Consider the following 18,997-nt stretch of genomic DNA (forward strand, 5'->3'; position numbering starts at 1 on the left):
TCCACAACATCATAAACGCATCTGAGTACATGATATATAGTCCAGAAAAATCTTCACACAGCAGGTTAACAGCTTTAAAGGAAGTCTGGGGATGATTTGGATCACTTTGTTCAGCTAAGTGTAAGGAGCGCATTTATTTTCAGCTTTTCATGATCAGAAACAGGTTATTTGCTATGTAATATTTATGAAACACTTGGGTCAATATATAATTGTCACAGGCTGAGGCGAACCCAAGTAGAGAACACACAGACATGGCTGGATCAGGTTAAACAAAATTTTATTAACACAAATTGTATTAAATAACGGGGAAACTGAGCAGGGAAGGAATAACTAACTAAGGGCTAAATAACCAAGTAACTAAAGCCAAAAGATGAAATAAGCGGGGGTAGGAAGAGAAGCTAATTAAACTCACTAAAGGGCTGGGCGGGGGGCAGGCAGGCTCCTGGAGACCAGAGGTGCACCGCTGGATCTGGCAAGCAGCAGAGAGAGGCTGTGGTGGTCCAGGAGAGTCCAGGTGGGAACCCATCCTCCAGGGAGTGAGAGGCAGGCAGGAATGACCAGGCAGCACGGCCAGCAGAAACTACAGGCACAGAACAACACAGGTCAGGCAAAGCAGGAGAACTACGAGGTGAAATGTGCATGAGCCAGCACTCACAGGCTGATTCAGAAATAGTTTAGATTGTGTTCTTTTTATTAAGTTGAGATAATCATGACAGATATTTTTTTGGCAATATATCAAATTTTATATGGAAAATAAATTATATCTGTGTCTGAGAAATCACTTTCAACTAAGTTCCCCATTACTAAACACCTCTCAAGGACGTGTGTTAATTCCAGATCACATGACCTGCTCCACATGATGTCATTTCCTCCTGAAGAAAAGACTGGCCAGACTCCAAAGCTTTCTGAGTTATTTAATATAAAGTAGTCAGCAGGTTTACTACAATATCTTTAGAAATAACTTTCAATATTTAGAAGAATCTTTCTCGAAAATGCCATGTGGTGTTTGGTTATAGGCGGCCATGTTGATTTTAGGCCTGAAAACAGCAAAAATGTCGACTATGATACAAAAAGTCCCACAATTATATATTGACCCAATTGATTGAGCTACTATTAATAATCATATTCCAAACAATATGAAAAAGAAAACAGATGATAAGTAGCTGTTTCTGTTTTGCTTTACAACAGTTTGCATTCAGAAAACGGTAATGTTGTTTTTCTGCTCTTTTAAAGTTTCTAACGCTGTGCTGTAAATGGAGATGACAGGAACAGCAGGCATCTCTGAGCCAGAATGCACAAATCATACATCAATAACAGCCTAATTTTACAAATGACCTATAAATAACTAGAAATTTATTGCAAAAATAGCGCATTTTCAGTATTTGAGACCCTCCCAAAGTTCCCCAAGTCATGTTTCCAGGGGAGCTTATGTCTCATTGAGGAACTAAACTCAATGATTACACTTTGAAATATACTTCAGTTCATACATCAGTAAGTCAATGCATCATGTACTTGCAAACTCATTACCTTTGTGTGAGGTTTGCTGTTTTCACTGTTGTTATGATCCAACCTCTAGGTTTAGCTGGATGTAACAAAAATCACCAGATGTTATTGGTTTGGTAAAGCAATCTATGGCTCAGTGGCAAATTAACACAAAAGAACAGTGATAAGACAAAGAAAAGAGGGCTGGTGGACTAAATCAAAGAACCAAACAAAACCAAATGAAGGCTAACAGAGTTTACAAACTAAAACAAAACAAATAAACTCTTTAGCCAAAACCTAAACACAGTAGCAACGCCCACCACAAGTAACAGAAACTAATAAACAAGTGAAGAGTGCACAGAACTAAACTGGTTCCTCTAATCACACACATTTACTACACAATATACAAAGACCGAAGTTACAAATAGCTTCTCACCAAAGTTAGCAGACAGCTAACAGGAGCCACAGTCTCCACACCGAATTAGCAGCTGCCAACAGAAGCTCTAAATGTCCGTAGTCACCCCTCAGTGGCTACAGAACCTACGGACCATACAGGGATACAAACAATTCATAAGGAGGCAATCTGGTCACATCAAACCACCAAGATTGAGAGTTTTGGTTGTAGATATACTCATGTGTGGTGATTGCTGGGGTCTTATAGGAGGAGGAGTTGTGGTGGTGGACCAGAACCAGGGCCGGGAGGAGGTCTGGAGCTTCAAGCTAATCACTCCTCAAGAGTGCCAGGTTTAATCTGGAGCTCAGTCTTCGGCCAGCTGTAATCGGTCACAGTTCCAAACACACAGCCACCAGCGGCCGGAACACTGAAAAACACTACATCCATATGATTCACTGAGGACCAGAACACAAACGGACTGTGTTTTCCTGTTTGACGGAGCTACAGAACACTAACTTGTCCAAGTCAAGCCAACCCCAGCATTGTGACAGCAGAAAACCTTTAAGAACAGCATGCAGCAAAGTCTAGTTTATAATCGCATCCATTTTTCATGGGAAGCGAGTGGTTCACTTCTGGAGGCAATGGGGCCGACTAAGTGGCCAAAATATGGGGGAAAAAAAATAAAAAATACATGCAACTACACATTGTGTGTTGTGTTGGATTTTCACATCTTAACAAACACCTTGTACTTGTAAATGTCAGTTTTTAACATTTGTTGGTTATTGGTCAATTACTTCTAATTCAATGACAATAATGAAATATTCTCCTAATAATTTCCAGAACCTAAGGTGATATATTCAAGGAAAGAAGTACAATCATATGAAATGTATTTTATTGACAAAAATCACTGAGACTGGTTCAATTCAGTAGTTAAAGTCTTTTGTAAACTAAGCTGTTTTTTAATAGTAATTGAAAAGGAAATTATTGTACTTTCTTGTTGTTGGTGGACAAAGTACAAATAGACCAAACGCAACTACAACTGAATGCCAAATTCAATTTAAAATCAGAGGCACAAAAATAACATGAGTTTTGTTTTAATTTGAAATTGTGTCCAGCAAATAATCAGACAGTTGGTTCTTGGAAGCAATTTAATGAACAAAAAAGAATCCCCCAAACACCATGTCTTGTTCGTTTATTCGCCTTGTCTATGTACCGCAGGAAGTGAAAGAAGAATAATTGGAAACAAGACAGCCGTGTGAAAGTATTATTTCTTCATTTAATTTTCATTAGATTGTCGCCATTGTGCAGCTGCAGGATGTGTTTGCTAAAAAATACTGAAACTCATGACCAAAAATAGCCAAAAGTTCAATTTTACCAGTCGGCTGTCAAAGCTCTAGAGGTCTAATACTTATGAAAAATTATATTTTTTTAAAAAGAGAGAAGACGGACCCATGAACATGTTTTTCGAAATGAATTTCGTCAAAACCTATTTTAGTCTTCAAGTAATTGCCAGAGTTAAAGGTCATTGTTAAAGTCATTGCACTAATGAGCCCTACGGTTTGAGGATAGATTTAGTTTTTTTATCATTATTAGATCACCTCAGAGGACCGAGAGCACTAAAGGTGGATGAAGATACAAGAAGTGACAGACCTTAAGCAAAAAGTGTCAAGGAAGCTCTCTATGGGCTCAATTATCGCTCAATTGAAGAGGAGCAGAAGGACCCCAATTAGCGCTTTAGCTCGACACTCGTGTTCGTCAGAGGAGCTTCAGGCTGAAAACTCGCAGCGAGGACTCAACAGCTAATGGCTCCACTTGAATTGAGAGTTTTTCTACTAAGCAGAAGCTCCAGGAAGATAACGATGTCGAAATGTAACGGAGTGAGCAGAGATCACAGCAGAGGACACCTCACTTCTCCTCTGCACTGTCACTCTAATATCCTCTTGCACAGACAACAGGAAAAAAAACACAACATGCACACAAACACCCTGCATTGTTATTGGGTCCAAGTTTTATATTTTTTGTGCCTTTCATTTCCTTCAAGGACTCTTTGTTCTAATCCCTTCATAACTTGACACACACATGCAGTGAAAGTGGGGATAATGACTTCTTTATGTACTAATTAAAATTTTATTGCACACAAATGTCAAGATGGAAAGGCGACACAGACGCGTGGCAACAAGTCATCAACAGGAAAAGCAGGTAGTATTTCCAGCTAATTGTCACGGACTACACGCAGGTTCCAAGTCAATGATTTATACCCGCAGCAGGTTGTGTTAGATGTGTTGTCTGAAGCACACTGGAGTCATCTGCTGGCCAGAAGAGAAACTTGGTTCAGAGGAAAATATCAAGAAGTGATGTAGTTTTCCAGGCAGGATTGAGAAATTCTGCACAACTACAAAGCCAAAGTAGCTCAAAACTGCTCAAAACTAAGTAGAGCAGAATCTGACTTTCTGGAATTTGTTATATAAAATTATTATGATTATATATACACTAAAGACTGGAGACTAATACTGAAAACAAAACAATAAAATAATACATACAGAATTATGTTGTAAACAAAAAAGGGTTAATTTTCAGTATTAATCTACAATGTAGAAAATAATACAAATAAATAAAAAGCATTGAATGAGAAGGTGTGTCCAAACTTTTGACTGGTAGTCTATCTATCTATCTATCTATCTATCTATCTATCTATCTATCTATCTATCTATCTATCTATCTATCTATCTATCTATCTACAGTCTATCTATCATCTATTTATCTACAGTCTATCTATCCATCTATCGATCTATCTATCTCTTATCTATCCCATCCAGTTTGCGTTTAGGTGGACCATCATTTATTTTCCAACAGGACAATGACCCCAAACACAAATCCAGACTGTCCAGATGGTTTGGGATGAGATGGACCGCAGAGTGAAGGCGAAAGGGCCAACAAGTGCTCAGCATCTCTGGGAACTCTTTTAAGACTGTTGGAAATCATTTCAGGTGACTACGTCATGAAGCTCATAGAGAGAATGCCAAGAGTGTTCAAAGCAGGAATCACAGCAAATAACCTAAAATATAAAACATGTTTTGACTTATTTCACAAATTTTTGTTTTGATGTGGGGGGGCTGATCTAAATATTCGGATCTCAAAATTAATATTCAGATACCACCACAACAACCGAATATTCACATCCGGCCATACTGTATAATATCTATAACCTTTTAACTGTTTACAGTGAAACAGCATAGAGAAGCTTAGAGAATCGCTCATATTAAAATGCTTTTTTAATAGGCTTTTTTTATGTGTGCAGATCCCCTTCAAACACAGCCGGTGTATTGTTGGCAATGTGAGGAAAAGCAGCGCTGAGGTTAAAAGCAGATGAACGAGGGTCTTTATGTGGTTGTCACAAAGCTTATTCAAATGTCACCTGACAGTCATGTGACAATCTGATTGGAGCAAAATGTGTGACATCACTGATGTCACATTCAAAGTAAAAAGTTTAGAATACCACCCCCTTGTTCTCATCAAGCACTCACACCAGTCCAGTCAGCAGACAACGACACAGTGAACCAGAAAGCTCATCGCAATGGAGTCCAGGGTGAAAAGAAGGAGGAAACTTGTTCAGTCCTGCCTTAAGCAGCTAGAGGCAAAGGTAGAAGAACAAGACCAACCTGAATGTTGGCCCAAAGACCTGAGTCCGCCTCCAAACCCCTGGACTAAGGTACCAGAGCCCCAGGAGGCCGACTGGCCAGGCATTCTGAATATGGAGGATTTTCCCTCTCTGCAGAGAGAACAGACTACAGAAGACCCACATCCCCGACCGATGTGGCAGCGAAGAGGGCGCTGTAACCATGGAAACAGAGCCCGAGTCCACAGATAGACCCAATCCTGAACCCACACCCAGAACTGAGGCAGAACTTGCAGCCAGGCCCAGTCCACAAACCACAGCTAGACCTGGGCCAGAACCCACAGCATCTGAATAAGAAATCTGAGCTTTTATAGAAGCCCTGAATTCACGATGAAGCAGAGAACCATGTGTGTGCTATTTAAGGTTGTGAAGGATGGATCGGATGTTGAGGCAGAGGAACGTGTGTGCCGAGGGAAAAGGGGAACTCTGGAACAAATTATGAACCATCGCTGGATCAACAGTGGCTCTGATGAAGACGAGCTGAAGCCCTTCACAGATCCGGAGCTGGACATCAGAGACCAGAAAAGAATCGCCTGATGGTGAGGATGGGTTACTCCAGAGACAAGATCAACGATAATCCACAGCAGAACCCATAGTTAGACCCAAGCCAGAACCCACAGCCAGACCTGAGGGAGGACTTGCAGCCAGGCCCAGTCAAGAGCCCACAGCTAGACTTGGGCCACAGCCCACGGCCAGACTCAGGCTCAGGCACTTTCAGAAGCTGAAAAGATGTTGGACGAAAAAGAAGCTTGTGTCCAGGAAGCAGAGGACAAAAAAACAAAAAAGAAGTAGCCCTGGTGGAAGAGGGTCCTTCATTTCTTCAAGAAAACTGGTGGGACCAAAGCTCAGCCTGAGTCCTGATTCAGGTCGACCCTCTTCCCCTCAACCTCTGCCTGTCTGGACCAGAGACCAATAACTAAAATAACGGAAATGTAAAGAAACCACACGTATCATATTAATATATACTATTGTTCTGTAAATATATATAAACATGGAACATTAGTAACACATAGTTTAAAAGAAAAGAACACCATTTTAAAAAAAAACTAAATTTACCAGAAAATTCCTTACATCTTTTATTGTTTGACAAGATTGAACAAAATATAAACTACAATAAAAACAGCAATAGAGCTGTTAAAAAAAGAATCTGTTTTTGTGTAGTTGTGATTGAGTACTAGTTTTCATGTTTGTGTGAACGTTTTATACAAACATAGATCTCTACAATCAGTGAAGGGGTTTGTCAGAATTGGTGGGTTCACTGCTGAGTTTGAAATAGTCGGAATGAATGAGCAGAGACAATTAAATGTCAGAGCTGTAAACTTTAGCATTAGGTTATTCCTGTTATTCCTCTCAGTCGAGCACACCTTAGGGTTTTCTCTCATTATTATAGTTGAGATTTTTGCAGTTTTCAGGCCAAAAATCAACATGGCTGCCTATAACCAAACATCACATGGTATTTTTACACAAAGATTCTTCTAAATATATGAACAACTGAGTAAAATTGAAATTGAAAGTTATTTCTAAAGATATTGCAGTAAACCTGTTAACATGCCATAAATTCACACTTGACTTACACACTACTTTATCCTCTGGCCTTCTTAAACACCCTCATTAGTTGGCTGGTGTGGGGATCCAGTCGGGGCATAAAGGTCGACAACAAGGGGACTGTAGTGATACGAGTGAATTCAGCATTTACCTGAAACATGTTGAGGGACAAAAAAATTTCCTAACTTTAAATATCATAAAGCAAACATAGCCAGATTTCACATCGACCTCAACTCATCACACAGTGGAAGGAGAAACAACAGCCTATTTTTGACTGAAGTAATAAATCTGTTTGTGTGTATGTACTATGCAATACAACAGGCAGAACAACTACATGAATGCAATATTACTGCTTTCACACAAGGCTCTCACCAGTTTCACCTGCAGGATAAAGTATCAATGACAAGCAATCATTTAAACTCTCAAAATGTATTGGGTTTTGTTGTTGTTATTTTAATACAGGTATGACTACACATTTACATACTTAGAAATCTATGGAAGCCACTGGTTTTGCATCCATTAGGTGAGAGAGAGGAGAGAAAATGAGCAAAAAAACTTATAATCATAATAATAATAATAATAATAATAATAATAAACCCAAATATAGAAAAAATGTATACACACACACACATACACACGCAATAGAAAATAATTTAAAAATAGCACATATAGAGAAATGAAAAAAGTAATAAAACTAAAAATAATATATAAACCCAAAAATAGAAAAAATGAGACAAAAATAAAACTAAATTTGATATATAAATACATGCATACACACAAACACACACACACACACACACACACACACACACACACACACACACACACACATATATATATATATAAAAATAAAAATTTCCAATAACTAATTATCCTGAATTTCCCACAGGATCAATAAAGTATCTATCTATATATCTATAAATTACATTTTCTCATACTAAGCTTGATTAATGTTTACTATTAAAATAAAAACAAATCATAGTGCCCAAAAGTACATAGAAAAGTTCAATACTTCGCTACTTCATGGCAAGTTTTTGAGTTTCAGACACAAATAGGAGCTGGGAAATATGAAATAGTGTGTAAATTAAGCTAGCGCTAAAACGTTTACAATACCATAAAAATACATGGTTGAGCGTTAAAATATAATAAAAATATCATGTACGGCTCTCACGTGTACCATTTTTGAATATACTTTACGTGGAGCTTCGTAGTTAGGACGGCGATGGATTAAAAGGGATGGAGAAAAAACATCGCAGCAGTCCAAATGAAACTGGCGCCATTCCCTCCTGCGGTCCCTGTCCTTACTGCACATGCGCGAGTACGGAGAGCGCGTTGGGACATTCTTCATTCACTTAAACGGCGAGTGTGAATCGAGCTGGTTGTGTCTGTTTAAAACTGCTGTATTTATTACGTTTAAAATCTGGAACTTCTATTTAAATGCAACCAAACCTGTGAAGTAGTGAGAGTGCCAAATTACAAAAATAAAACTATAAAAGAGGAATAAAATAAAAGTGGAAATATAAAGAAGAATAAACAAAATATGTTTATCTGATGCATCTACTGGACTGTCAAGCTGAAAGCTTGGTCATGTGACAATGTTGTGACCCGCTAGTGACCGCCCACCATGCGTGTGATTTTCAGATGTGGCGCGTTTACATGCGGGAAAAACACATCTAGTGAATACGTACCTTCACTGTATGTTTTCTGTGTATTCAGACACCGTGCCGGAATTCTGGCATGAGGCGACGGCGTTTGGCTCGAAAAAAATAAAAAATAGGACTACAGAGTCAATCCAGTTCATCTACCAATGGAATGAAAGGAACACAGCTTTTGCACTCAACCAAACTAATATCACTAGCCAGTGGGAAGTAGAGTGGGTGTCCAGGACGGTTATTTCTGTTGCACAGCGTGCTCACTTTCACTTCTGATGCTGTAACGTGCATGCCTAGTGCGGAATCCGATTACTCAATTAATCACCAGAATAATCAATCAAATCAGTCAAAGTGGACCAAATTTTACTCTCTCAAGGACATCACAATAGTATTGATCGTCCTCTGATAAACCTATTAATAGCATGAGAATAATATGAGAGAAGTCAGCTTTGATCAGAGTAGAGGGTAATGTCGTTAAACTGCACCATAAATGTCATTTGTCGTGTTTCCAGCATGTTTGGAGAATCACTGCAGCTTCTTCATGCAAGCCAAGCTTATGAGACAGGGTTTCTGCAGGGCATTAAAAAGCATTAATAGCCATTTAATTGATTTTGCGAAAATTAAGGCCTTAAATGGCATTAAAAATCACTAAATTTGATTCTCAGTGGCATTAAAAATTCTTTATGCAGTTTTCAAGAAAAAATATTTGATCATAATAATATAATAATGTGCAATTATAGACTCCGATTCATCAGATATGTGCATCTGCATAAACATGCCGAAGCATTACGATAATTGTTCCAGCCGGTCGGGTACAGTTGCCAAAAACTGCATGTTTTTAAAGTGGCCGGTGCATGGACCAGGTGGAGGAGAGCTGGGAAATGGGGAAATGCAAATTCCAGCAAAAATAGCTGGAAAATGTGGAATTCAGAGAATGACTGCAGCCTGTTGGTGGTCAGGGGTGGTTTCTGGAGTCAGAAATAGTGAAATGTAGGGAGTTTTCATATAAAAATCGTCTTTTACAAAAACCAAACCCATATAATTTGTTGAGTTCACCGTCGTGGCATTAAATTTTTACAGCCTAGCATTAAAATGGCATTAAAAAGCATTAAATCTGACTGGCTGATTTCTGCAGAAACCCTGTGAGATCTGACGGGACTACCTTTCCCAGCATGCACCGGGGGCTTGACCATGTGTTGTGTGACTGCCGCCGGACGGCTGCGGGTGGAAAGTGCAGGGAGACGGTGAGAGCAGCAGCTGATCCCGGAGCAGCAGCATCAGACATGTAGAGACCAGAGGAGAATGAGTCTCGGCTGTCCTCGTCGCCACCATGTTCCCAGGAGTTTTCTATGCACTGCTGGCGGGATTCCTCGGCGCCGTGGCGTCGTCGTCGGCCAAACTGTCCCTGGGAGCCGACTACCTGAAGGGAGTCTGTGAAACCGGACTCCGGACGTGGGGAGAGCAGCGGAAATTCAGACAGGCGGACGAAACTACCGCGTGTGACCGGGTGAGGCACCGCCGCAGTTAAAGTTAATAATTAACGGAGGGGTGAGGAGGCGGAGAGGGGGAGGGAGGGAGGGAGTGGATGATGCAGCCTGGACGGGTGGTTTCTCACCGGGGAAGTTGGGGGTGATCCCCGCATCCCTCAGCATCAGCACCACCGGCAGCATCACGGGGGGAGCGCCTCTCGTGCCGTGTCCGCGTGATGAAGGACACTGCAGCTCGTGCCGGTGTGAGGTATCGCGTTATTTTTGATGCATCTTGTCACGGGAGGAAGGTTGACGTGTTGAAGCGGGTCAGAGGGGTTCTGGTGTGACCTTCACGCTCTCCTCATACGTCACCGTGATGTCAGAAACAACTGCACGCAGCTGTTTTTTTGGATTTCTTTTGGTTGGATGATCATGAAAAGCTAGTTATGTTTCAGAGCAGTATTCAGTACTGAGTACTACTAATACACATACTAATACTACATAGTACTATTCAGTATTATGTCTGAACTGCTGATGTGGATTTGCACACATCTGCACCTTAACCCTCCTGTTGTCTTTATTTACAGGCACCAAAAAATATTGTTTCCTTGACTGAAAAAAATCCCCAAATTCAGCCAAAAAATTCCCCAAATTTCTGAAAATTTGCAAAACCTTCAGGAAGAAAATTCCAATAATTCCTTCAAAATTTTATTTTAAAAAAATCCCCCAAATTTGGGAAGAAAATTCTTGTAAATATTTTCAGAAAATGAGTAAAAATCTTCCAAAAAAATCCTAAAAATATCTAAAGTGATTACATATGTATCAGTAAAACTTGTAATATTTTGATTGAGAACATTCACATAAAAATCTACCAAAATCCAGCAGAATTCGCTGGATTTTGATTGATTTTTTTTGTGAATGTTCTTAAGAAACATTTTTAACATATCTTTTTTTCCACCAAAAAATGTTTAAAGATTTCCCAAAAATGTTGAAAAGTTTCACTGTGAATTTTTTTTTTTTTTCCCACATTTTCAAACTTTAAACCGGGTCTTTGGATTTTGGTTAATATATTTTTTTTTTTTTTTAAAGAAAATATTAGAAGTTTTACTAATATATATGTAATAAATTTTGGATATTTTTAGTATTTTTTGGAAGATTTTTAGTAATTTTTTGAAAATATTTACAAGAATTTTCTTGCCAAATTTGGGGGATTTTTTAAAAAAAAATAAAACCTTTAAGGGAAATTTTGAAGGAATTATTAGAATTTTCTTCCTGAAGGTTTTGCAAATTTTCAGAAATTGGGGGAATTTTTTTTGCTGAATTTTTGGATTTTTTTTCAGACAAGGAAACAATATTTTTTGGTGCCCATAAATGAGGACAACAGGAGGGTTAAGTTATTGGATCCTGGAGAAACGCTCTCTCATCCTGCCTGTACTATAGTGTGTGCAGCAAAAATGACAATAAGGCTTGATTTGATTTAGAAGAGGAACCATTTTCGTGGCAGGATTTCTTTGCCAGGTCTTTAGTTTGAGAACTGAGCAGCAGAATAATGTGTGTTTTGGATGTACTGCTGCAGTGTTGGTATGTTGGTGTCTTGGGCACGCTTGTGTGATGTCATGTCATATATATCTGCACGCAGCTGTGACCGCATTTAAAAGAGGAAATTAGGATTGCTGGTGGATGCAAAGTGTATGCAAAGACTGCTGATGTGCTGCATGAGTCATAGACTGTATGTAGGGTTTAGGACTAAGTAAGAGTGATGCTGCAACATGAATCAGAACTGACATCTTGGTAACATCTCCAGTGTTAAAATGTTGATGAGTTCATGCTGACTTGCTTTATACTATGTTGTGCCATTTCTTCATATTAACCCTGTAGAAGCTTTTCTGTGTTAGTTGTGCCCTCTCCACTACTTTTGTATGATATTATGGAAACAACAATAAGTACATTTAGTCCAGTGATACACTAAGTTGTATTTATTACCATTGTGTGCTGTACACTCCATCCCGCGATAGCTACTTCTTACAAAGGCATTGGTAATGGACAATCATTGTATACAGTGCGTATGAAAAGTAATTTTTGGTTTTTACTCCTTCTCAGCATTGAATTCTGGTTAATGTACTTTAGGTATTTTTGACAAGAACTTAGAAAAAAGACTCTTTCGTGCCTAAATGAAAACATTTCTGCAAAGTAATGTAATTAATTACAAATGTAACATGTAAAATAACTAATTGCATACATTTTTACCCCTTTTTAATCAGTATTTATGTGATACACTTTGGGCTGAACAGCATTAAGTTTTTGCTGACAGATCTCAGGCAGCCTTATACATCTGGACACTGCTATTTTATCTCATTCTTCTTTGCAAAACTGCTCAAGCTCTGGCAAGTTGCATGGAAAAATGTTTCTTAAGAACATTCACAAAAAAATCAACCAAAATCCAGCGAATTTCACTGGATTTTGGTTGATTTTTATGTGAATGTTTTTAAAGAAAATATTAGAAGTTTTACTGATATATATGGAATCACTTTAGATATTTGTAGGATTTTTTGAAAGATTTTTACTCATTTTTTGAAAATATTTACAAGAATTTTCTTGCCAAATTTGGGGGATTTTTTTAAAAAATAACACTTTTAAGGAATTATTGGAATTTTATTCCTGAAGGTTTTGCAAATTTTGAGAAATTTGGGGATTTTTTTTTTTTTTTTGCTGAATTTTTGGATTTTTTTCAGGCAAGGAAACAATATTTTTTGGTGACCGTAAATGAGGACAACAGGAGGGTTAATACAATGCATCTTAAGTATCTTGTTAAGTCAAACAATCTTGAAATTATCTTGATTTGAGTTGTATTTTACAAGAAAACTCAAAATAGGTTTAATACATCTCAAATTAGGAGGTTACATGAAAGCAAAAATCTATTTTTTTAGTGAAAAACTATTTTTTTAGCATGTTTGGCTTATTTTAAGACACCTAAGCTTGACAATCCTGGTAAAATATAGTTTAAAATAAGTTTTCTCAGCTAATTTTAAGATCTCAATATTCTAAATATCATATCTTATTTCAAGAAATCTTACCAAGCCATTTTTCACTTGTTCTATTGGCAGATTTTTTCACTTATTTCAAGGTAAAAGTTCATTGAAATAAGCTTTTTTTTTCTTGTTTAGAGAGGGGCATTTTTTCCAGTGTATTATAAGGACCAACCAGAAGCCCGAGCTAGCAGCAGCATGTTATTACCAGATCAAACACTACAAAACACAAATCATTCACAAATCTGAATCTATGGTGCTGTATATGTGGCTTCCACCACTTCATCAATGGCTGCAAAAGCTCCTCTCTTTAACTGAATCAGCTTTGCAGGTGCACATGTTGGCCAGCTGCCCGTAAAATGCAGCGAGTCAACGTTTTTGCCGTTAACGAGTCCCATCTGCTCTGGCTTTCAGCTCCATATTCCTCTGAGGCTGCTGTGTGGCGGGCTGCTCTTCACCTGCAACGCTGTGATGTGGACCTTCCTCGCCAAAGCTCTCAGGTATTCCTCGTCCTCCACCCAAACCACTGTGACCACCACTGCCTCCAACTTCATATCTTCCGTAAGTAGCAGCATCTCCGACTTCCTCCAGGCTGCCGAGGGTGGAAATCATTTCACAGTGACCTTACGTCCTTTGTTCCTTATATAAGATGGTTTATTTTAGAAAATAGGTTGGACTATATTCAGAAGAGTTATCCTTCTTCCTCTTTTAACTAATGTTTCTCATCATCTTAAATGACTTTTTGTTAATTCTGCCCTCCACTTGAATCCTGCAGGCGTTCCTGGGCCAGCTGATCTTTGGGGAAGCCCAGATTGCATTGTGGTGGGTCGGGATCTCTCTGACCTTCTCTGGTCTGCTGGTACTTCAGAGGGTTTCACCGCAGGACGGACAACAGAATGCTGTCGCCAAGAAGGACGAATAATATGTGTGGTCTCCACTAGCCCACTGTGGTGTGTATCAGCAAACATCTCCTTTGATTCCACATAGAGACGAAGAATCTTGAAATCTGAGAAACAGCTACTGTATTTAATGCACTTTTGTTCCTTAACTCCAACACTAGTCATTCATATTACAGTTAAATAACAAAGAAAGTAAAACTAATTATTCCTGGTTTTACCTGTTTAACTAGTACAGTCGAAATGCTCTATTTGGAGTCAGTATCTACCCCTCAGGTTGCAGTTTGTGGCCGTGCAGACTGTAAAACCCTGCTGGCTCAGCTGCAGCCTTGTTCTAAAATCAGAGGAGATGTTGGCCTCCAGCCAGCCCGGCCGTGGCACAGCTACAGTGGATAGTGGAGACGGTCTGAAGGATGCCTGGGTCCAGCCTCCCAGAAGCTCTAAACTCATCTTTTGTCCACAAGCTTACAAAGAAGCAAAAACGATACTAGCTTTAAGTTATTTTTTGGAAACCAGTCAACAACAGCAACAGCACAAGTCATGAGCTAACAGAAAAAATGGGAAGGAAGCAAAAAGATTTAGAATAATAGTTTGACATTTCATGAAATATTTGCTGTCTTATTGAGAGTTTGATGAGAAGATTGAGACCACTGTCCATGTCGGCTAGTTAGCCTAGCTTAGCATAAAGACTAGATATGGGGGAGTCCACTCTGATGCACCTATAAATCTTACTGGATCTTGTTTGTTTAATCTGTCCAAAAAAAACCTAAAAAAAAACTGTAAAACTGTGTGGTTTTCTGGGGGATTGCATGCGGGGTTTTTCACTAGCTGGTAGAAGTGTGGTTACATTTATCTGGAAATCCTCTGATTAAACCACAACTTGTTGTGTTTCTCTCTTTGGTGCAATCTGATTCCTCCAGTCTCCAGTCTTTATGTTAGCTTATAGCACTTTTCCACTAGCACCTATTCGGCTCAACTCAGCTCGGTTTAGGTCGTTTTCCATTACTATTTAGCACCACCCCATCGTGGATGGAATAACAAAACACTCACCGTCCTCAAACATGGTCTTGACTAATTTTGTAAATTCATTTACAAAAGAGTATCTGCCTGCTCAATCTATTTCAAAGCTCAAAAACTGACAATTTAAAAGAACCACATACGTACTTGTCCTCCTGTTGCTCACCAGTCTGTAAATGGTGTCCATTTGGCTAAACCACTTCCAACTCCTCCGGTTTGACCCACTCTGGCTGTTGTGGTCCTTGATGGTCACTTTGGAGCTTTTTCAGCTTCTCCCAACACTGCTGCATTGTCCTGCTGTATCCGTGGGCGGCCATCCGCTCAGAGACCTCCTGATAAACTTTCTCCGTCCAGCTCCCTCTGTATTCTTTGGTCCGCCAACAAAGACAGAAAAGTCTCGACCTCTTCATTCGTCCACGGTACAGGTCTGGTGTGTCGTCACTCCCTGTCCAGTCAGTGGCCTGCACTCTGTAGATGTCACATTATCGACTCCACTCAGCTCGCTGGAACCCCGGCCGAGTCGGTACTAAAATAGAACCTGGTACCGGGTGCTACGTCCAAATGGAAAACCCAAGTAGAGTTGAGCTGAGTAGGTGCTGGTGGAAAAGCGCCATAAATTAGCTAGCGGCCTCACTAATACTTCCAGTTTATTGTGTGAACATGACATCAATCTTTCCACCTAATTTTCTGCAAATAGGAAAGAGTCACTAAATGTGGAACTGTTCCTTTAAAGGAGGAGCCAGATTATACAATACATATATAATTTGGGAACGTGTGTGCATAATGACAGACTGAGCTGAAGTTAATGTTTGAGTTTTGTGTGTGCATGATGCCACCATCAGTCAGCCTGTGAGTTATATACTGTATCCCCCAAAGCTCTCTTAATGTCCACGTGTACTTAAACTACTACGACACTCACTGTAAACATCCTACACTGGCATTGCATTTTATGCATGCTCAAGGCGATGTTTTAACTCAAGCACTTAGCTAACCAAGTGCACTAACGTCTTCACTAGTAATAATCCTTCTAATGTAGCGCTGAAAGGCTCGTCCCTGGTACCAATGTGCTCTCTGCCTGGGTTTTATTTTCGTTTGCCTTTCTCGATAGCCTGAACCTTAACCTCACGACATGAGCATGACACACTCAAAGGCAGCTGATCTTCCATTCCATGATAAATGTGTGCATGTTCCCACCAAGGCCTGAACTCGGATAAATCGCACCAAAGCATCCTGGGAGCGTCGGTCCACCTCAGAGTGACGGCCCCGTGAAGCGCTTCATTAACCTCGTGACTTGGGCGTCCATCGCTGTCTGTCCACCATCAGAGACATCACGCAGTCTCATGATCGCCCATTGAGCTTTATGTGCCCCGCATTTGCGATCTCATATTATTCTGTTGCGCATCATGAATAATAATCCATTGCTCACCGTTCCTCGGGGCTTCGTTGAAAGCTTCTCTCAACATCCCTGGATCTGTCGGCGAGGTTGCAATAACGTTATAACACTGTGATGCGTGGAACGGAGCGGGAGCTGTCAAGAAACGAGGACAGAACGTGTCCATATATGCTTGTAGAAGGACGTTCCTGCTAGTATAAATCAGTATACAGGTGTTTGCAGCATGACATCAAAGGCTGATTTACTGAACGGTGTTTTACGATCACACTTTGCTGTTGTTCGGATACATATCATATTATAAATGCATAATGGTAGCTATAATACCTGTCTGTAATATCCCACAGCAGCAACGCACAAATATATCAGATGTCCTTCCAACTGTTGCTGTGCAGGTTTTGTATCATGTTATTTACATGCATCCCTATTAATGTGACTGCAGTGACAATGTGATTATGATCTACTATAGGCTCTCATGTTAAAGGCCGGCTGAGTGATGTTTCATAGCAGGGCTGTACACGCAGCAGCATAACACTTTAGTTATTTGTGCCTCCACGTTTAAGCATCCTGGGTGTGTTGTATAAAGAACATTTTTTGAGGAAATTTAGCTTTACTTTTTTGTCAAGAGTTAGCTGAGAAAAATAATACCACTCTTCGACTCGTAGCTGGAGCTAGCTGCCGGTTAGCTTAGCTTTAATGCTGGAAACAGCTAGCTTACCTCTGGCTAAAGGGGGCAAAATCCATCTGCCAACATCTCTAATGCTATTTAACACATTGTGTGTCATTATTTTATGAATTAACCTGTGCAAAAATGTGTACAAAAAAACTAGCATTATACTTATTTGTGGATATCAACAGCAGTAGCCAACTTAAGAGCTAACAGAAGAGACGTGACAGGTCTTATGCTAAGCTAACTGGTTGTTGGTTGTAGCTTCACTACTATACAGGCTTGAGTGGTGTTGTTTTAGCTCTTGGCAAAAAAGTGAATGTTCCTCTAACCTACCTTTAATCTTTGCTTTTGTTTCTGAACACTTTTCGGAGCCTGGCTTTTCTCCAGTTAACGGCATGATAAGAGGGGAAACCATCGACCTGTGAACCCACTTTCACTGTAACATAACCAGCCAGAGCTTCTGCAATAGCCACAACTACAGCTCTGTGACGGCAGCATGGCGTTGAGTGTGATGTTCTTCTATCTGTGCGCACATAAACTGTAGACAGAGAGATTAGAAAACTGCTAGAACATCATCTTGACCTGACCAGGTGCGTCGTCACATCAAGTTAATGTGCTGCAAAGAAACAACTAAATTCATCAGTTTTGATTGTTAGAACAGTCTTTGTTCGGTGTTAAAGAGTTTGAATATTTAATGAGGGGAGCTCAGCACTAATGGAAAATAGACTGATTTTGCATTAGTTTGTTGGACTCCTACTCTTAAATGTTGCAGCGCAGTCATCGCTTTAATCTGAAGGCTGCTGAACGGACAAATCTTCCCATTATGTTCAATTTTTTTTTAACACAAATCGAGACAGTTTGATTAGACTCTCTGTGCTCCGATATAAATAATTCATAAATGGTCTTACAGATTGTGCGAAACAAACATTTGTAAAAGTGTAAATATGTTCTGTTAATAGGAACCACTTGAAAAGATGTGTAAAATCGCCATCTCCGATGAGAGGAGAAACACTGTTAAATTATTAAATAAACATCTCATCTGACAAACAAGATTCCCGTCTCCATCACTCGGGTTTTGTGTTTCCGTGAGAGGATCTGAAGCTTTTCTGCTTCCAGTGAAACTGAATTAGATGTGAAGGACTGCGTTTTGGTGCCGTAAGCAGCTTCTCATTTAGCTCAGTGTCCTCTCTGCATTCAGACAGTAAAGTCTAATGAATGCTTGCTGGAGTTAATGGAGCTGCTAGCGTTAGCCTCGAGCTGGTCTACAGTACCTCTATGTTCCATTTGAGCTTCCTTTAAATACCACTGGCAAAAATGCAAAACAAAACTAAATTCAACTTAAAACTCGACACTGAAGACAAGAGCATGATATTAGACCACCATATTTTTTATTATTTGTCTAAATGAATTTTATTTTTGCTATTTTTTTCTATATTTGGGTTTTACAGATTATAATTTTTTATGAGAAAAAAATATATATTTTTGAATTTTTTATTATTTTTACTATTTATATTTAAATAAATGTTATTTTTGCAATTTTTTTCTATGTTTGGGTTTTACAGATATATAATTTATTTTTGGGGGGATTTTTTTTAATTATTCATTTTTATTATATAGAAATATATGTTATTTTTGCTCATTTTTTTCAATATTTCTGATTTACATGGTTATGCTGTAAAATTACAGATAATTCAGTATATTCAGCTAAAATACTGTAGAATGGTGAGAAATTCACAGAAATATCCAAAAACATATTGTATTATGTATGTATATTGTAACA

The 18,997-nt window shown here is 39.2% G+C and overlaps 1 protein-coding gene and 1 long non-coding RNA gene across 2 annotated transcripts; one reads left to right on the plus strand and one right to left on the minus strand.

Annotated features, from left to right (window-relative positions):
* Nucleotides 1–311: 311 nt before the first annotated feature.
* Nucleotides 312–8,389, minus strand: LOC111586140 (uncharacterized). Its single transcript, XR_004846153.2, has 3 exons — nucleotides 8,275–8,389; nucleotides 7,127–7,248; nucleotides 312–580 (listed from the first exon to the last, which is right to left on the minus strand). It is a non-coding gene; the product is annotated as an uncharacterized LOC111586140 (long non-coding RNA).
* A 1,574-nt stretch (nucleotides 8,390–9,963) lies between these two features.
* LOC111586143 (transmembrane protein 42) lies at nucleotides 9,964–18,269 on the plus strand. Its single transcript, XM_023295821.3, has 3 exons — nucleotides 9,964–10,256; nucleotides 13,659–13,805; nucleotides 14,020–18,269. The coding sequence occupies exons 1-3, from the start codon at nucleotides 10,080–10,082 to the stop codon at nucleotides 14,164–14,166; spliced, it is 471 nt and encodes a 156-aa protein (XP_023151589.1). The 5' UTR covers nucleotides 9,964–10,079; the 3' UTR covers nucleotides 14,167–18,269.
* Nucleotides 18,270–18,997: the final 728 nt, after the last annotated feature.

The sequence above is a fragment of the Amphiprion ocellaris genome, chromosome 15 (assembly GCF_022539595.1).
Source record: "Amphiprion ocellaris isolate individual 3 ecotype Okinawa chromosome 15, ASM2253959v1, whole genome shotgun sequence".
Classification (NCBI taxonomy): domain Eukaryota; kingdom Metazoa; phylum Chordata; class Actinopteri; family Pomacentridae; genus Amphiprion; species Amphiprion ocellaris.

Excerpts from the sequence above, each read along its gene's own strand:
- LOC111586143 (XM_023295821.3), top strand. The coding sequence starts at position 10,080 with ATGTTCCCAGGAGTTTTCTATGCACTGCTGGCGGGATTCCTCGGCGCC. Across the intron at positions 10,257-13,658 it reads AAACTACCGCGTGTGACCGG|CTCCATATTCCTCTGAGGCT; the intron begins GTGAGGCACCGC and ends TCTGGCTTTCAG. Across the intron at positions 13,806-14,019 it reads CCTCCAACTTCATATCTTCC|GCGTTCCTGGGCCAGCTGAT; the intron begins GTAAGTAGCAGC and ends TGAATCCTGCAG.